Genomic DNA, 16,534 nt, shown 5'->3' with positions numbered 1-16,534 from the left:
CGTCTCCTCGTCCTGCCCTGTCCTGCTCGGGGTCGGCTCTCAGCCGAGATCCCGTCGGGGGCTGTGGGCAGCAGCTGCCCCCAGAGTTGGGACCTGGCCGGCGGATGTGTGGGCTCCTCGGCGCTGGGAGAAAGCCCCTGAGGGCTCCTCCGCTTCGGCGGGCTGTGGCGGTCGGGCGGCCCCGTGCTGGGGACGGGGACCGTGGGTAGCTGCCGCAGGGGTCCCGAGATACTGTTTGTGGTGATTGGTGGCGGCTTGAGCGGCAGTGTCAGCGTGCCTTAGTGATCTGCATGCACATACATAAAGCCTGTGTGCGCTCCTTTTTATTTGCTTGTTCTGACGACAGCCCTTTTTTAGCATGGGAGGCAGAGGGCGGTTGGAAGGCTGCCCTGTGACATGAAACTTGCATAGCAAACTCAATTTCTTATATAATCTGTAACTCTAAGGTAAATTAAATAAAGACGGAATTTCAGAAGGGTGTGTTTACTTGTTCAGCGCTCAGGTCCTCCCGGCAGGCTGGCAAAGTGGGGTTTTCTGGTGGAATGTATGTTCTAGAAACCAAGTATTAAGTAATACCAAATTAACGCACACGCCCCCGGATATTACCGCAGTATTGCAGACAAGGCCTCCCGACCTTCTTGATAATTTAAGCTGTTCTTTGCTGTCTGTTGCACTCACTTCAGCATCCCTAAGACGATGATTCGTTTGCTGAGTAACAGCAAAACAGCAAACTTTTTTCTTGCAACTTTTAAGTTGTGACTGTTTTCACAAGAATATTTATACTGATCATAACTTAAATTTTTATAATTGGTTGGAAAACTGCATTATTATGTTGAGATATTTTTATGTTAAAGGATTTCTTGTTCCATTTTCAGAGGGAACTTTAAAATGAAGGTTTAGAAGACAACATTCTGCTTGCTGCTTGAAGTAAAAAAAAATCTTTATAAGCACGACCTTGAAGCACAGTATAACATCACTGTAGTTTTGGTTTTAGAAGAAGCTGAAAGCTCCTCTCATTTTGAAAAAGTTAATGATTGTGGGTGGGGTTTTTTATTTAATGTGAGGAAAACTATGTAAGTAAATCACTTTTGCAGGCCAATGAGTTACTCATTATTTACACCTGTTGCTTTTAAATTAATGGTAGTATTCTATTTTAATAGTAAATTTATGTGAATTAAGGAAAAACAGGTGTTTGCAAAGATCAGGGATTTAATTGATGGAAAAAATGTGTCCTGATTTCATGAACAAAATATATTAAGACACCCTGAAACAAAAATTGGTTTCTAGTCTTTAAATTGCCACTCTAATCCAGAATAGCATTCAGTTTTCTGGTGTGATCTGACACTTCTTTTTTCCTGTGCAGACTCTTTTTATTAAAATACTGAATATTCATTTAAAATGACAAAAAAGATTACAACCGGAATATTACCCCAGTTTTTTTCCTGTATTTGGATCGTCTCTGCTTAAAATAATTAGTTTAATCATGAGCTGTGGCAATGATTTTGTGGAAACTCTTAAGAAAATTGGATATCCAAAAGCTGATGAGCTTAATGGAGAAGATTTTGACTGGCTGTTTGAGTCTTTGGAAGACAATTCTTTTCTGGAGTGGTTCTGTGGAAATGTAAATGAGCAGTATGTGGTATCTGAAGAAGAACTGCAAGATTTTGATAGTCTTCTTGAGTCTGGTAAGCCTGTTTTGGAAGGAAATTCACTGGATGAAGTCCTTAAAACCTTGAAGCCCATGGATTCAAAGAACAGTAGCCAAGAGGAGGAGGAGGAACTGAAGAAGTTAGAGGATGAACTTCAAACTCTTCAGAAGTTAAAAAAACTTCAAATTCATCGTCATAATAAGCTTCAAATGATGGTTGCTGCGAACAACCATATGTTACAAACATTAAAAAGCAAAGAGGAAGAAGCACATAAAGATTTGAAAGAAGGACTGCAAGTGTTTACTGCAGCAAATAATAAGCTTAATAATGAACTTCTGTCTCTTACGGATGCAGCTAAGAAACTTGCCTCTTTCTTCACTGCTTCAGATTCAGAACAAGAGTCAAGTCCCCATCCAGTGTTTTTTTCCCAACTTTCTTTGGACAAGTATTTGTCTCAGGAAGAACAAAGCACTGCAGTGCTTACATCATACATAAAAGCACACTTTTATCAAGGTGAGTCTGAATGTGTTGAAAATTCACATGAAGGCTGCTTTGAGCTTGCAGATATAAGCGAACAAGTCACTTGTGATGAGGCTAATGAAGTTTGTGAAGAGAGTCAAGAGATGGCCAGGCTCCAGACGGCATATATTTGTGCTCAACATCAGCTAATTCAGATGCAAGCTAAAGAGGAGAGCATGAATTCAGCTATAAAATGCGCGGAGAGCATGCTGCAGTCCTTAAACAACAAGGTGAGCCGCAAAAGGTGATAGAAGGTAGTGGAGTTTTAAACAGGCAGGTGTGTTCAACTGAATCTAGTAAAAGGAATTCCTGAGTTACTGTTATTTCAACATATTACATAGTGAGATTGCACTTTGTGAAGTTTTAGTCTTGCTCACAGAACTCTTGTGAAATACCTTCAGTTTCTCTAGTTAGAAATTCTTCAGTATGGCAGAGTACCTTTAATTCTACTTTCCAGAATTGCTACCTCAAAAAAACGGAGAATTTAGTAGTACTTTTCCAGTTTAGTTTAAGTTTGAAATTTCAAATTGTAACTGGTTCTCAGTTGTTTGTACAACAAAAGCAAGCTTAAATTTGGTTGAAATTTTGTGGTATTGAGGGGCTAATATGATAAATGTATTCCTGTTTATATTCCATAGCATAAACTTGAAAAATTTTAGTTCACTGACTTTTTGAAACTCAAGTATTTGTAATATGGTGACATTATGGTGACGTGCTTTAAATACCAATTAAATGGATTGGATAGTTGAAGCCCCAGAAATGTCTCAACAAGTGAGCGACTGGCAGATATGACTAGTGGAATTTAAGAATGTGAAGAAATAGTAACAGAAGGGAAAAATATTAGCTTCTGCCAGTCATGGACTAACTTGAGGCATCGGGTCAGTTTGTATATTTTTATTTATGGATGAATAGCATATAGGACTTGATTGATTAGAGTAATTTGAAAAAGATTGATTCTGATAGTGTTGATAGTCATCTGACTGAATATAAAAAATTATGGTTGCATGTGAAATTTCGGTTAGACATGCTTGAAATCTGGGTGCTGAGTAAAATTACAGCTCTTCTATTTTTTTTCCACAATAAACTGTTTCCTGGCCCTGCAGTGGAATTAAATTACTATTTATTGAATTACATTTATTTGATATCTACTTTTTAAATCTGTATTTGCCTGATGTTGTAAAGTTCTGTCAAACTGCTTGTGGAATTTCCGTTTAATTTTGTAGATACAAAAGATGCAAAGATTTTAAATGCAACATAAGTACAAGAATCTTGTGTGAAATGAAGAAATGGGTTAGGGGAGTGGCTTGGAGGAAACCATGAAGAAATTGACAAATATTTTGCTTTATGCAGGATATTGGAAAACAGGAAAACCTTGATGCCAAAATATGTAGTTTAAATGATGAAATGTCAACAATTAAACAAGAAATAACTCGGATAAACAATGAAGAGCTGCTTCCCCTTTTGAAAGAGAATGCACGACTTTTGAGTGCACCAGTGGTGAAAGGGCACTTGCTTCGTCAGATTGCTCAGCAGGACTATTATGCTTCGAGACAAAATGAAATATGCAGGCATTTGATAAGACAGAAAGCATCATTTGAACTTATTGAGCTAGCCTATGAAATGGAGTTGAAGAAACATAAGGAGATCTGCTGTCAACTTGAGAATTTGGTAGAATCTCTGAAACAGAGCAGTAATGAGTTGCAGCAGAGACTACAGGTGATATCTGAGCAAACTCAACATGCAAAGCCAAGGAACACTATTAGTTCAAAAGATGGTTTCTCTTGCAGGTAAGTGTTATAGTCATATTGCACTTTGATTTAGTTTGAAATAATATTTGGGAGATAAAGGCTTAGGCAAGCTAAGAATTTTCTATTGCTAAGTTCTTAGTTACTTGCTATAGCTAATTAGTATCTTGAATTCTCCAGAACTGAAGCCTTCAAGATAGGAGATTTGCCTCTTATCCTTTGAAATTCTTTTCAGGTTTGCCTGAGGAAAAACTGTTCAATTATCAAGTCTTGTTAGTATTGCTGAAGCATTCCCAAGCAATACCCGGAATATAATGAATGTTTAAAGCCAAACCTGTCTTCATGGTGCCCTGATCTAGGACCTCTTGAAAGTTGTTCTGGAAGTATAGATATAGGGAGCTGTTAATAACTGTGGTTTCCCAGATAATATGCATGGCCTCATCAGCTTAGTCTGCAAAAACCCCCATGTGGTAGAGGAGAGGAACAACTCCTTCAATACATGAAATGTGTTTAGCTCATTTTTACTGCTTGATTTGCCATCTGGCTTCTGTGTCCCGTCCCCCATATAGAAGTGTAGTTTTTCGCTGTCTAAGTAATTAAGTCTCCTTGTAGCTCAGGTGATACAGTAGGAATGTGTGCTGTGTTGCTGTCACTTCAGGACTAAACCTTTTGATGAGGTGTATTGTATTACTATAGGTGTGTTAATGTGAAACTTTTCCTCCTTTTTTAAAATGGTGCTTTAAGTGTTTTTTAACAATTGTTAAGGGAGAGTTGGATATGGTCTTGCGTAGAGAATAACTGCAAGAATTAGGCAGCATTAATTTTGCTCCCCTTGTGTGTTTGCATTGGCAACTTGTAACATTTTTGTTCAGGTTTATTATTAAGTCTCCAATCTCTGAATCAGAATGTTGTCTTGCTTCTTTTTCACTTTTTTTTTTTTTTTTCAAAAAGCCAAGGCATGTGTTAGTATTCATGATTGTGAAGGGAAGTTGAAAAAGTTAAAAACCCTGAAGGGTTTGTAAGTGGAAGACACTTGAAAGAAATTTGGTTGCTTTTGAAATATAGCTCCTGGTCTTATTTAAGCCAATCTGACTCTATATTTGGACTCAACTCCTGAAGATTTCAATATGCAGAGGTGGTAGTAGCAACGAGCAAAGTTATCTGTGATCGTATTAGACTCTTCCTGATGCAGTTTGGTACAGCAGGTATTGCTGTCTTTTACGTGAATTGTAACTAACTGGAGAATTTCTGTGTAGTCTCTTCATAGAAAATTGGAAATACTCCAGTAAGCTTGAAAATTTTATAAGGATTTCTCTTATTTCTTATTGGCCATTGAAGTCTGCTGTTTTTCAGCACATAAAGATTGCATCTTGCTTTGCTGCCCTTGAAGTGTTGGGAAATAGTTGGCGAAAGCACATTGTCAACTTCTATTTGCATTCATTGTGTACTTATTAACTGTTACTTTGGTATTTCATTGCTGTTAATTTAATATCAAAATATTTTGGAGTCCTGTTAATCACATACTGGCTATATATAGATAGAGTCATTAAATCAGTGGGAGATACAGCAGTGTAGGAAGAGTACCCTGAGCAGTACTGTCCTTTACGAGTCCTCTGAGTTCTCAACACAAACATCTTTTCTTGACTAATGATGACAGGAGCGCGTAGGAGACTTAAAAATGCTTGTGTGTCTAACTTCTTTTGTTACAGGCTATATCAGCTTCTGGAAGGAGAAAATAAAAACCAGCAATTGTTTAAAACATACAAAAGACTGGAGCAGATGGCTCAGAAGTTAAGGCAGGACTGTGCTACAGTACAAGATCAGCTAGCAGCATCTTCTCAAGAACAGTCTCTCCTTTTGTCCAAGCTAAAAAGTGATGTAGAAACCCTTCATGATGCTCTGTATCATGGAGGAAAACAGATACAACTCAGTAGTCGGGTAAGCCCTTATCTAGTTATTAAAATTATTACATGAATGTGTGTCATGTTCAATGCAGTATGAGGACTGTAGACACACAAACTGGCTCCCACATGTCAGTAATGAATTTATTAGCATAATGATGACGAGCCCAGTATTTACATTGTTCTTAGCAAATGTTGGATTTTGTAAATGTAGGTAATAATTTTTTGTTTCTGAGCAAATCATTGCATCTAACTCTTAATTTCTGTCAAAAGCATATACAGTCATGTATTACCTAGTGAGTTTATGGTGTGGGAAATACGTCACCTAGGTATGGTGTCACTGGCAAATTTGTTTAAACTTCTCTTTATTTCAGATGGGCTTTTTCCCCGCTGTTATCCATAACACCTGAATAGTACAGTTTGGCTCCTTAAAAAGCCTGGCCATGGGTGATTCATTTAGACAAAATAAGAATATCAGAATTTCGAAAGACAGTTGTAGTAGGACAATCCTGCAACAGAGCTCCCAGGTGTTGGGTTTAGAGCCTCTTTTAAATGGGAATGGGGGTTGTTAAATGCAACTTGTTACGGTTTTTAAATAATTGTAGATATCTTAAAAGCGGATTGAGGGAAGTCTTCTGTTAAATAATACTTCCTTGATTAAATACATAAAATATTTAACACTTCCATCTGTCAAGTGAATTTGCAACATATAGAACAGTTTTTAAAAAGAATTGAAACTTTGTAGTTGGAACAATAAGTTTCTAGGGATTACACATTATTAAATCAAATACTTTTCTATTGATTTAAGTTAAAACATAGTGACAGCTCTTTCTATTGCTACTGTTTATAAAAAAAAGTAATTCCTTTAATAAGGAAATGATGTGCAAGTAGGTGACTAGCCTGCTTACACTGAACTAGAAGAATGACAGTTGGAAAAATTGTAGCTGGTAATTAAAGTTTTAATTTTAAAATAAAATTGGCTTTTTTGTTCTGGGTTTTTTTTTTCCTCCCTTTTAAGATTTGACTAGTTATGAAGACTTGTAATTGACTGAAAGCATCATTCAACTGTCTGTCTAGTTGAGGGCCAGATTCTTATGGTCTTAACTCATCTGGTTTAGTAAACAACTCAATGAAATTACATTTTTGTAACCTGATGTGAGTACCATTACAGGGAGCTCATTCAGTTACATAAATTGAATGGAGTCCCTTATCACCTGTGTTTCAAGTTCTTGTGATGACTTTTCACTTACAAGCGAAAGTGGCTGTCAAAAGCAAAAAATTTCTGTATTTCTAGTTCAACTAATGTATTAACAATATAAAAGGGATAATTTTTTGTCTTTTCTTTTTAGGAACTTTGTGAGCAGTTTCATCAACTGGAAGGTGATTTAAATAAACTAAATCAACTTCTTATGGATCTGATTGCTGATGTGAAGTCAAAGAGAAACTTTTTAGAGTCCAATAAGCTGCATCAGATGGAAAGAAACTTGTACGTGTATTTTTTCAAAGACAAAGACCACTTGAAAGAGATGGTGGAGAAGCTTGAGCAGCAATCTGCTGCTAAAGCCGGTGTTCTGGAAGATGAGAATTTCACCACCAGTGGAGTTCTTAATTTTTAAACTTCAGCATACTCTTAAACGAAAGTGTGTTAATGTAAACTGTCTACAAGTTTATGGAATGATAAGTATTAGCTTATCAAGGCTAACATTTATCTGTCATTGCAATGTATGTTTAGCTGCCATGATTACAAAGTTTGGATTGCATGCTGCTTTATGGCTTTTTGCATCTTCCCAATGAGTTCAAATCTCAGTTTTGTCAAAGTTCTTTGATATGAAGTAATGCATTGGTTATTTGAATGAATTACATTCAGGCTGCTCTTCTGCTAGCCTGTATGTTGATTTCCACTGCACACAGCATAGCACAAAAAGGAACATTTCATACCCTTGAGATAAGTTTTCTTGCATGCTAAGAACCTTTGATATGTCAACTGAAAAATAAATGTGGAGAAGGCATTCCAGATTTTGGAACATGAAAGTGCTCCTTGTGAAGATGAGAGTTCTCCGAGGCAGATATTCCATGATTACTTCCCTTACAATTTCTCCTAAGAAGATCTCGTTTTGTTAGAAATGTGTTGGAATATGTACCAGAATCTGTTTCAAGTACCAAGACCGTCTGTTTTAAGATCATTCCGGTATCTCCTAATTTAACTTATGGCCTGTCTTCTCCATTGAAACCAGTCCATGCTCATACTGGGCTCTTCAAAGAAAAAGAATTTTATATTTACCTTTCGGACTTCTGAGTTTTCTCTATAATATATAATGCTAGGAATTTCATTTCAGAGTCCTGATACTTTTATACTTCTGCTTTCATGTGCATTGTTAGACTGTTTATCAAATTTTTATATCGCTTCCTAATATACCAAGTAGACTTTTATAGTATGATAACTTCCAGTCTTTTCTATTTTGATGGGATCAGCTGTCCTTGCTTTAAAGTGTTGTACATATTGATGAAGGTTAGTAAATTAGCTTTAACTTCAGTGACAGTAGTGTTAAAACTATTTTGATGGCTTTTAACTTTTATGTGAGTATAAATTATTTTTAAATGTTTAAGATTTTTTTTACTTACTGGTTTAATGTCTTTATATCTGGATTTCATGCTGCTTAACTCTATATGTTGTGTTTATTATTAAATGCCAAACACTATAAATTCAGTTCAGTGTTGTCAATATTTATGGTGAATCTGTGTGTTGGTTTTAGGTGTGTTCTCATGCATAGTGTCCTGTTTATATTTAGTCTGTGAGGTTCTCATTTTGATATGCCCCTGAGGCTTTATGACTGCTGCTTCCCACCCTGAGAAGTCAGGCACCGTTTTTACTCTGTTTAGGAAAGAAGCATTGCTCTTAATTATAAAAGTTAGGAGGAGTTGTGCATGGGGAAAGGTTATACTTCTGACTCATGGAATGTCATGGAAAAGAAAGCCATTCTATGCCTCTCTGCCTTTTGCATGCTTACTATGAAATTTGAGCTAGATAGATATAGCCAATACTAATGCAGCCTGATGGATGTTCCTCTTTGAATCTGGATACAAATGTTTGTACTTCTAAGTATTCAAACTTGCAATCTGCCTGTGGTCTTGAGCTAAGAAAAATATTTCCATGTAAACAGAGGAAATATTGTTTACCTGATGGTTAACTTGACGGTCTACTCAGGCACTGGATTTAGTGGGAGAGGACCAGAGTAACAGGACTCCAGTTGTTAACTTGTATAGGAGTTTCTGGTAGAGCAATTGACTTGTACAGCTTGAATCCTTTAAATATTTTGAAAATGTTGGGTATTTATCTTGTGTTTATGGTAAGTTTTATGCATTGTTCTGGTCTAACTATGTAAAGTCAACAGAGTCATCAGTATGGGCACTGTTGTTTCGAATTGTCCTGTATGTGTTGTATCCAGGGGGTCTCCAAATATTTCCTGTGTATTATAGAATACAGCTACAGGTCAACTGGAAAAGCAAATGCTTTTCAAAAAGGTAACACTTAGAACAGCAATAGCTGCAATCAAAGCTTGTAGAGACTAGATGTTGGTGACCTGTTTCTTAAATTGACAAACTATAGTAACTATTTTAATTTTATTAACATTTAATAGTGATTGAGTACATCTGTTACACAAAGCTTAAGGAATAGAGGTCTTTTATGGTAAATATTTTCTGAAACAACACATCACTAATTTTTATATATCATGATATTAATACTTGTTTCTTTCATCTTGTGTTGGCTCTATTTTGGCGGTTACTTGAAAGGCTTTTTCCTTAATAAAATTGAAGCACCAATAACACTAAACATATGCATACGCTAGATATAGGCTGGTTTAAAGATGTTGAGGGGGGAAGTATTTCAGACATAAATGACAATTCTTACTTTATTTGTCAGATTATTTTTTTTTTTAGAAGTTAGCTTTACTTAATAGGACTGCTTCATTTTTTATTGGTCTATTAAAACACTTTCAAAGAAGTTTCACTTAGTGGTTTTTGTAAATTACTACAATTTTCTATTTTTCTATTTGTAGTATGTAGATGTTGAAAGGCATGTCAGGAAGGAAATGTCATTTTCTATCGAGGAGAGTGAATGACTGAACTTACTCACTATATTTTGTCTTACATTTCAACAGAATGTAAGTGCAGATTGTTCTGTGGCCCTGATACAATGCATAATTTGTGTGTTCTGCGTTTAGGTTTAATCTTAAAAATGGAACAGTACACATCATACATAGGATGTGAGACTTCTAAAGTGCCTTTATCTGATATTGCTCAGAGGATTATGACAGCTTTGCAGTCTATTCCTGTAGGAGAAGTTCAGACTAGCAGAAAGAATAACCAGAGTAAGTAAATCTTAGCCTATTTAAATGTTTCTATTTTCAGTTGAAAAACTGAAACTCAAACAAAATAGTATCAAACTTCTAGTCCCTATTTAAAAAGAAAAAAAAAAACACACCCAACCCCTGTGAGAGTTTAGATTTCCAGGGTTAGAAGAGAAGTTAAGCTGTAACTGTGACATTTGCTGGGACTTTTCCAATTAAATAATGCCATGTGAGTGCAAGGAACTAGGTTGTTACCAATATCCTCAATTTATTTTTTTTCTTTCTGTTCCTGCTATGTGGTATAGAAGTAGATGAGAATTTCAAACTGTCTATTACCAAATACTGTAAATTAAATGTATACATTAAATGTCTAGTCCAGAGTCAAGTTAAAGATCACTAGAGGTACTAGGAACTTGCCAGAAGGCCAGTGAACTCTCTAGACTTATGTCTGTCCTTTAAACACATGTTCATTAGCAGCTCGCTCCTTGTGAAATTCTAGGGGTAAGAGTGAACAAAAGTCCCAGTGGTAGAACGAATTAGGTAATGTTAAAAGTGCTTTACCAGATCTTTGACTCTGTTGAGCAAATCTTACTCAGAATGTTGTGAACGCTAGGGAGGTTTTGCAAGATGGAATTTTTGTTCTTAATTTGTGTATTTCATAGTCTGCCGTTCTTGTAGCTCTGGAAAGATGTAGATAGAAAGTTAGAGTTTTGCTCTGTTTCAGTTGTCTGTTTTCTCCTGAGAAATAGATCCTGGAACATTATGTGGTTGATGGGATTTAAATCTAGCATTTATTCTTGAATTAGTGGTGTTTGTTGCAGCCTCAGTTTTACATAAATAACAGTTCAGTCTCTTCTTTCAGTAGTCAAGAATTGGATCGGTCGAGTCTGATGGTATAGTAGTGAAAAGGGTAGTAATTCATTGATGTGTAAATCAGTGATACACAAGAAATATGGGGATGGGTTCATTTTAAAATGGTACATTTGGACCAAACCCCAGACTATTTTAAAGGTAATCGGATCTCTTTTCTGCCTTAGTTTAATTGCCGTTCTACTTCTCTTGCTACCTTGTCATTTTGCCTTCCTTAATTTTCCTCTGGAATGTTTTTTGTCTTAGATGGGAACTCTGTGCTGTGTGATAACTATATCGTGTTGTGTTGTCCGCTCTTGATCTGTTCACTTTCTGTCAAGCTGTAAAATTTACAGATTCTATTTTCTAAAAAACTCCATGAAGGTGTCTCATATCTTTAGCCAAATGAGCTTGCTGTTGTCTTTGTGCTGCTAAATCCGTACTCACTAGGGAGGGAAAGAACAGTGTAAGCATTTAGTGGTGGCAGGTCACATGACTAGCTTTTCTTGCTCTCATTTTTCCATGTAGTAATTACTCACAATTGTTTCTAGTGTACAGGCTTAAGAACAAATTTATTTGAATTGATTTTAGGAAATTGCCTCTATATATAGCTTTAGCTGATCAGCTTGGATCTGGAGAGAAGAAAAAGTTTGCCTTCCTGAAAAAAAAAACAACCAAAACCTGTCATGTTAGTTGGTCTGTTTCAAACTGTGTTTTATTGATAATCTTTAAAGATTACATTCTGCTTACTGGAAAAACTGTTTGTCTTTAGAAGGTAAATATTGGGTTCAAATAGGACAAATATCTGCAATGAACTCGGGGGTGGAATTGTGTGGGTATCTTGGCAATAGAGCTTGTAATGGTTCCATCTAGCCTTAAGGAGTTTGGAGGCAAGGACGGGTTTCTACTGCCATCTGGTGACACTTTTTCATAAACAAATTTGAGGTTGCATAGCTCTTTACATACCTGTCGTGCTGAAGGAGAGAAATGTAATCCTCATCTCTGGAGGGTGAATTTTTCAGGAAAAAGTATCGGGCTGTGAAACAATTAAAAGCACTGAATGGAAACTCAGTTACTATAATTCTTAAATGATAATTTTATTATAGTAGGAAGCGTCAAGAAAACCAAACCTAACATATTCGAAGCTAGAAATACAGTGATGCCATACTTGCTATTCTAACAGCTCAGGTTAGAAGCCTGAGCTGGACATAACTGACTGTTTATACACATACATGAACATGAACCTGAATGTAATACTATAAAGTAATAAGCTTAGTTTCTTCTGGAGACTAAGCTAGTTAGTCTTTGAAAATACTTTTTTGGTATTTTAAGTACAGGGTCCTGGTTTGCCTAGACAAAGTTTTTTTTTAAAACGGTTTCAGTGAATAGAAATAGGTCACCTTATGCTTTGTAGGACATTATTCATCAGCACATTTGATTCAAAAAGTGTCTTGCTGCTGGTAATGCAAATTTCATAGCTGAAAACAGCAGTGGAGTGTTGTATTTGGTATGAACCAGGAGTTAGAAGGGGACAAAATACATGTCTTGCCCATGCAATGTCTTTTGGCTGGGCAGTAAAAGAATACAGAGATAAAGGAATACTAACTAATTGGAAACTCCGGAGAGACTCACACTTCAGTGGAGTTCTTCCCTTCCCTGTTCCTCTTCCTCTGCCTACTGAGTTTGTAATTGCTGCTAGCCCGTTGCCCCTTGTTCTTTTATTCCAGTCTTGCATCCCCTCTTCTTGAGGCTACTAGGCAGTGTTCAGGGCAGAAAACGGAAGGCATGTCTTAACTGTTTCATTTACCACGGTGCAGCATCTGAGGTGCATTTACAAAGCCTGCCTTAAACTGCAGCATCTGTCTGCTTTCAGAGCTGTAGGCTAAATATCACTGGTGGTTCAGTGGTGGGCCCAGGCTAACACCTGTGCTGTGGCACAGGGCTATCTTAGACCTTGCAGTGATAGCCCTCCTGCTTCTTGCAGTGCTAGCCATTACCTTAGCTTTCTGTCGATTGGATATGTCTGAATTCTTTCTCTCTGTTCTTGTCTGGTCTTACAATACCTGTTCTATTCCGAGGATGAATGATGTGAAAAAATTATCCTCTGCAGATGAAGCAATGATCAATTCTCTGTAGGGCATGATATGCTAAAGATGTATATACAAATAGTGTTTTACTGAAAAAAAACCTATTGTGCCTAGTTCCAAGAAAACAGTTAAACTGTGTGGAGTATGTAGTTTGCTTTTTGGTTAGGTTTTTTTTCCCTTCTTGCCCATGCCCCCAGCTTTACTTTGACCAAGATAGGATGTGTTTTCTGGAAAGAAGAAAATATGCATATTTATGGTATTACAATAATGCATCTTCTAAATACCGTGGAAAATGTTTCTCTGCTTTGTAGTGGATTTGAATTAATTTTTTCTTAATGGAGACAGAGCATGCTTTTGCATATGCATATTTAGGAACCTGCAGGGCCCTTTTAAGCATGAATGTTATTAATTTGAAGAAAAATGGTTGTCATGGAATATTTTGTTGCAATTTTTTTAGGTTTGGTAAAAGTGTCAGCAATGTAACACTGAAGGTAACCTAAGTTATATGCACTGCTCCTGGATTCATTTGTATTGTGAAATGTTTCACTTTTTCTTTTTTTAAGGTATAGAGACAACAAAGGACAGTAAACTAGGTGATAAGGATGCACATCTGAAAAATAAAAAGGCAAGCATACTGTAAGATTGAAGACCACTAAAAGTCTTTTTGTCGCAGGTTTGAAGTTGTTATAGACTGGCTCTTTCATAATAAGCTTTATCACACTATACTGCATACACTCATAGTTCAGATAACTTTCTCTTATTTTGCATTTGGCTTCTACTTACCTATGAGAGTCTTGACCCCACTTCTGTTATACTTTTTACAGGAAGCTAGTCTTTTGTGACAGACTCATCAGAAATTAATGAGGTTCCCACATTTAGATAGTTACCAGGATTTAAAAATATTCTCAAACCTCTGTCACTGAACAATCGCTGGTACCCCCCAAAATGGTCCAAAATGCAGCAAGCTTCTTTTCATAGCAATAGTGAAGTGACTTTGTTTTATAAATTGTTATCTCATCATCCGTAACTGGCATGACCTATATAATGCCCATATTGTCTACAGGAGAGCTATTAGATATTGTAGCCTGGATGCCATCCTGTGCAACCTGTTGTAGGTGACCCTGCTCTGGCAGGGGGGTTGGACTAGATGATCTCTAGAGGTCCCTTCCAACCCTGACCATTCTGTGGTTCTGTGATAACTTGTTCTGAATCAACACATTCTGTGTACTAAATGGGAGTGTTAGAATGGAAGGGTACAGGCTCTTTAGGAAGGACGGGCAGGGGAGATGAGGAAGGGGTGTTGCCTTCTGCGTCAATGACGAGCTGGAGTGCATGGAACTCCACCTGGAGATGGATGAAGAGCTGACCGAGAGCTTATAGGTCAGGATGAAAAGGAACATGGGGGCAGGTGATGTTACGGTGGAGGTCTGCTACAGGCCACGTGACCAGGATGGTAGAGCGTATGAAGTCCTCTATAGACAGATGGGAGCATCATCACGCTCATACGCCCTGGTCCTCATGGGTAACTTCAACATCCCTCATATCTGTTGGAGGGACAACACAGCGGGGCACAAGCAATCCAGGAAGTTCTTGGAATGTGTCAGTGACAACTTCCTTCTCCAAGTGGTAGAGGAGCCATGCTGGACCTTGTCCTTACCAACAAGGACGGGCTAGTGGGGAATGTGAAGCTCAAGGTCTAAGAATAAAAAATGCATACTTCTTCATTGCTACAAGAAAAATCATGGATTTAAGAGATCACTGCAGTTTTCTTGGTGGCTGTGCTGCCTTCCAGGGATGTTAACAGCACTGTTCAGTCTTCTCCGGAGTTGCTATTGGCACATTTTTTCTGTTCTATGGGTGTTTCTTGTATGGTCAGTTTCCTTAATTTGTGAGTTTGCAGCACTGTAAGTCAGTCTAAGCCTTGCAACCTATTCCTTCTTTTCTGCTTTTCCTTGTTTTACATTTTTGGTCCTTCCATAGGCTGGTGCTTGTCATTACATAATCATAAAGTGAGATGATTTATGTGAAAAATTACTTCGTATTGGGAAGTTTAATTTTTGGTTTTATCATCTTTCTGAATTTGATTTAATGTGCATGTGAGTGAGTTGCCAGTACAAGAATGGGAATGGGTAACTGGGGCAGCCCCAACTTTTTAAGATCCATTGAGGTGACTAAAGAGTTGCAGATACTGCCAGTGTACTCCTGTCCCAGCTGCAAATTTCACGGCCTTCCTTACTCTGACTTTGGTGCATGTTGCACAGTTCAGCAAGTCCATTCAGGTTGCTCAAGATGCAGAAAACTGTTTGGTTTCTTTTTTGGGGTGGGATAGCTTCCTGCAAATTAAATTGGCTCATAGATATGAATGCAGCTGTGGGTGCACATGGATAATAGTGGAACCCCTTTTTGTGATGATGAGGTGCAAATTTTGACTTACAGCATCTAGTGAAATTTTTCTGCATCCACATAAATTATCCTACATTGTGGGAGTTGTTTTCTCTACTTGCAGCCATGTTATTATTTCTAGTAGAAGATGGCTTCTTCCTGGAAGCTGCTGCTTTTTTCTGGTTATTTGTAGTTCCAGCTGTATTACTCTGACTTGATAATTAAATTGCCTTGTTCTTATTTTTGAACCTTTGAAAGAGAATTGCTTATTCCTGATTCCATAATTACTTGAGTGTCCTAATTCAAATTCTACTGTGTTAAACAATAAAACTATTTGCAATTTGATGGGAGAATACACTTGAGTGGATTAGTTCTTTCCATGGCTCTTAAGCATTTGGTCCTTCTGTGATACTATTTTTCTGCTCATGATTATTTTTTATAGTGTTCCCTTTTTGGTTAGCATTGCATAAGTCCAATTAATTTGTCGTCCTTTAGAACAACCACTATTCATTTTAGTAGTAGCAAAAGCTCAATTAGCTCCCTTTTTCTATTTACTTAGAACCTGTTAATTGTACTTTTGCTGTAGAGTTGATCCTGTGAAGTATGATCTCGAGCAGTCTAAGCCTTTTTCATCCTTTGACTGTATGGTTCTGACGTTTGAAAATATGGGAACCGGGTTGAGGAATATTGCAAAACCAGAAAAAAATAATTATTGGCTTTGTCATTCTGGCTTGCTCAGTCAATACAGATTGAATAGGGATGGATGATGTCCTTTGATCAGTGAAAATTGTCGTGTTGGGGAATGGATAGGAGCCCAGCACAACAGTAACTTGTGGTTCTTTTGAAATGAGAAGGCCTTAGTTTTTGGAATGGTAATGACAACAGAGGTGCTGAAGGAGACTGGCTGTGCTACAAGAGCAGAAAATATAGTAATTATGAGAGGCTTCAGTTACTTTTCAATGGAGTGGGTGAATATTATGCTTATGCATGATGCTGAGACTAAAAATTAGGAGACAACTGCTTTGTGGAACAGTTAAAGCAATTTCTCTTCAG

At 37.2% G+C, this 16,534-nt stretch overlaps 2 protein-coding genes across 2 annotated transcripts in view; both read left to right on the top strand.

Moving 5' to 3' along the window:
- The first annotated feature begins 1,483 nt into the window (after positions 1–1,483).
- HAUS3 (HAUS augmin-like complex, subunit 3) lies at positions 1,484–7,430 on the top strand. The gene is made up of 4 exons (XM_009882571.1): positions 1,484–2,398; positions 3,519–3,955; positions 5,623–5,851; positions 7,164–7,430. Exons 1-4 carry the CDS (start codon positions 1,484–1,486, stop codon positions 7,428–7,430), a joined length of 1,848 nt encoding a protein of 615 aa, XP_009880873.1.
- A 2,621-nt stretch (positions 7,431–10,051) lies between these two features.
- The window catches only part of POLN (polymerase (DNA directed) nu), a 102,108-nt gene continuing 95,625 nt past the window's right edge, over positions 10,052–16,534 (top strand). The window contains 2 exon segments of the mRNA XM_009882538.1: positions 10,052–10,184; positions 13,663–13,757. Coding sequence (XP_009880840.1) covers positions 10,052–10,184; positions 13,663–13,757 — 228 coding nt within the window.

Source organism: Charadrius vociferus, unplaced genomic scaffold (genome assembly GCF_000708025.1).
Source record: "Charadrius vociferus isolate BGI_N301 unplaced genomic scaffold, ASM70802v2 scaffold213, whole genome shotgun sequence".
Lineage (NCBI taxonomy): Eukaryota > Metazoa > Chordata > Aves > Charadriiformes > Charadriidae > Charadrius > Charadrius vociferus.
This window is presented reverse-complemented; position numbering and strand designations above follow the sequence as displayed.

What these genes read in the sequence shown, in the direction of transcription:
- HAUS3 (XM_009882571.1), top strand. Translation starts at nt 1,484, where the DNA reads ATGAGCTGTGGCAATGATTTTGTGGAAACTCTTAAGAAAATTGGATAT. An exon ending in TGCAGTCCTTAAACAACAAG is followed by an intron (nt 2,399 to 3,518) that starts GTGAGCCGCAAA and finishes TGCTTTATGCAG; the next exon opens with GATATTGGAAAACAGGAAAA. An exon ending in AGATACAACTCAGTAGTCGG is followed by an intron (nt 5,852 to 7,163) that starts GTAAGCCCTTAT and finishes TTTTCTTTTTAG; the next exon opens with GAACTTTGTGAGCAGTTTCA.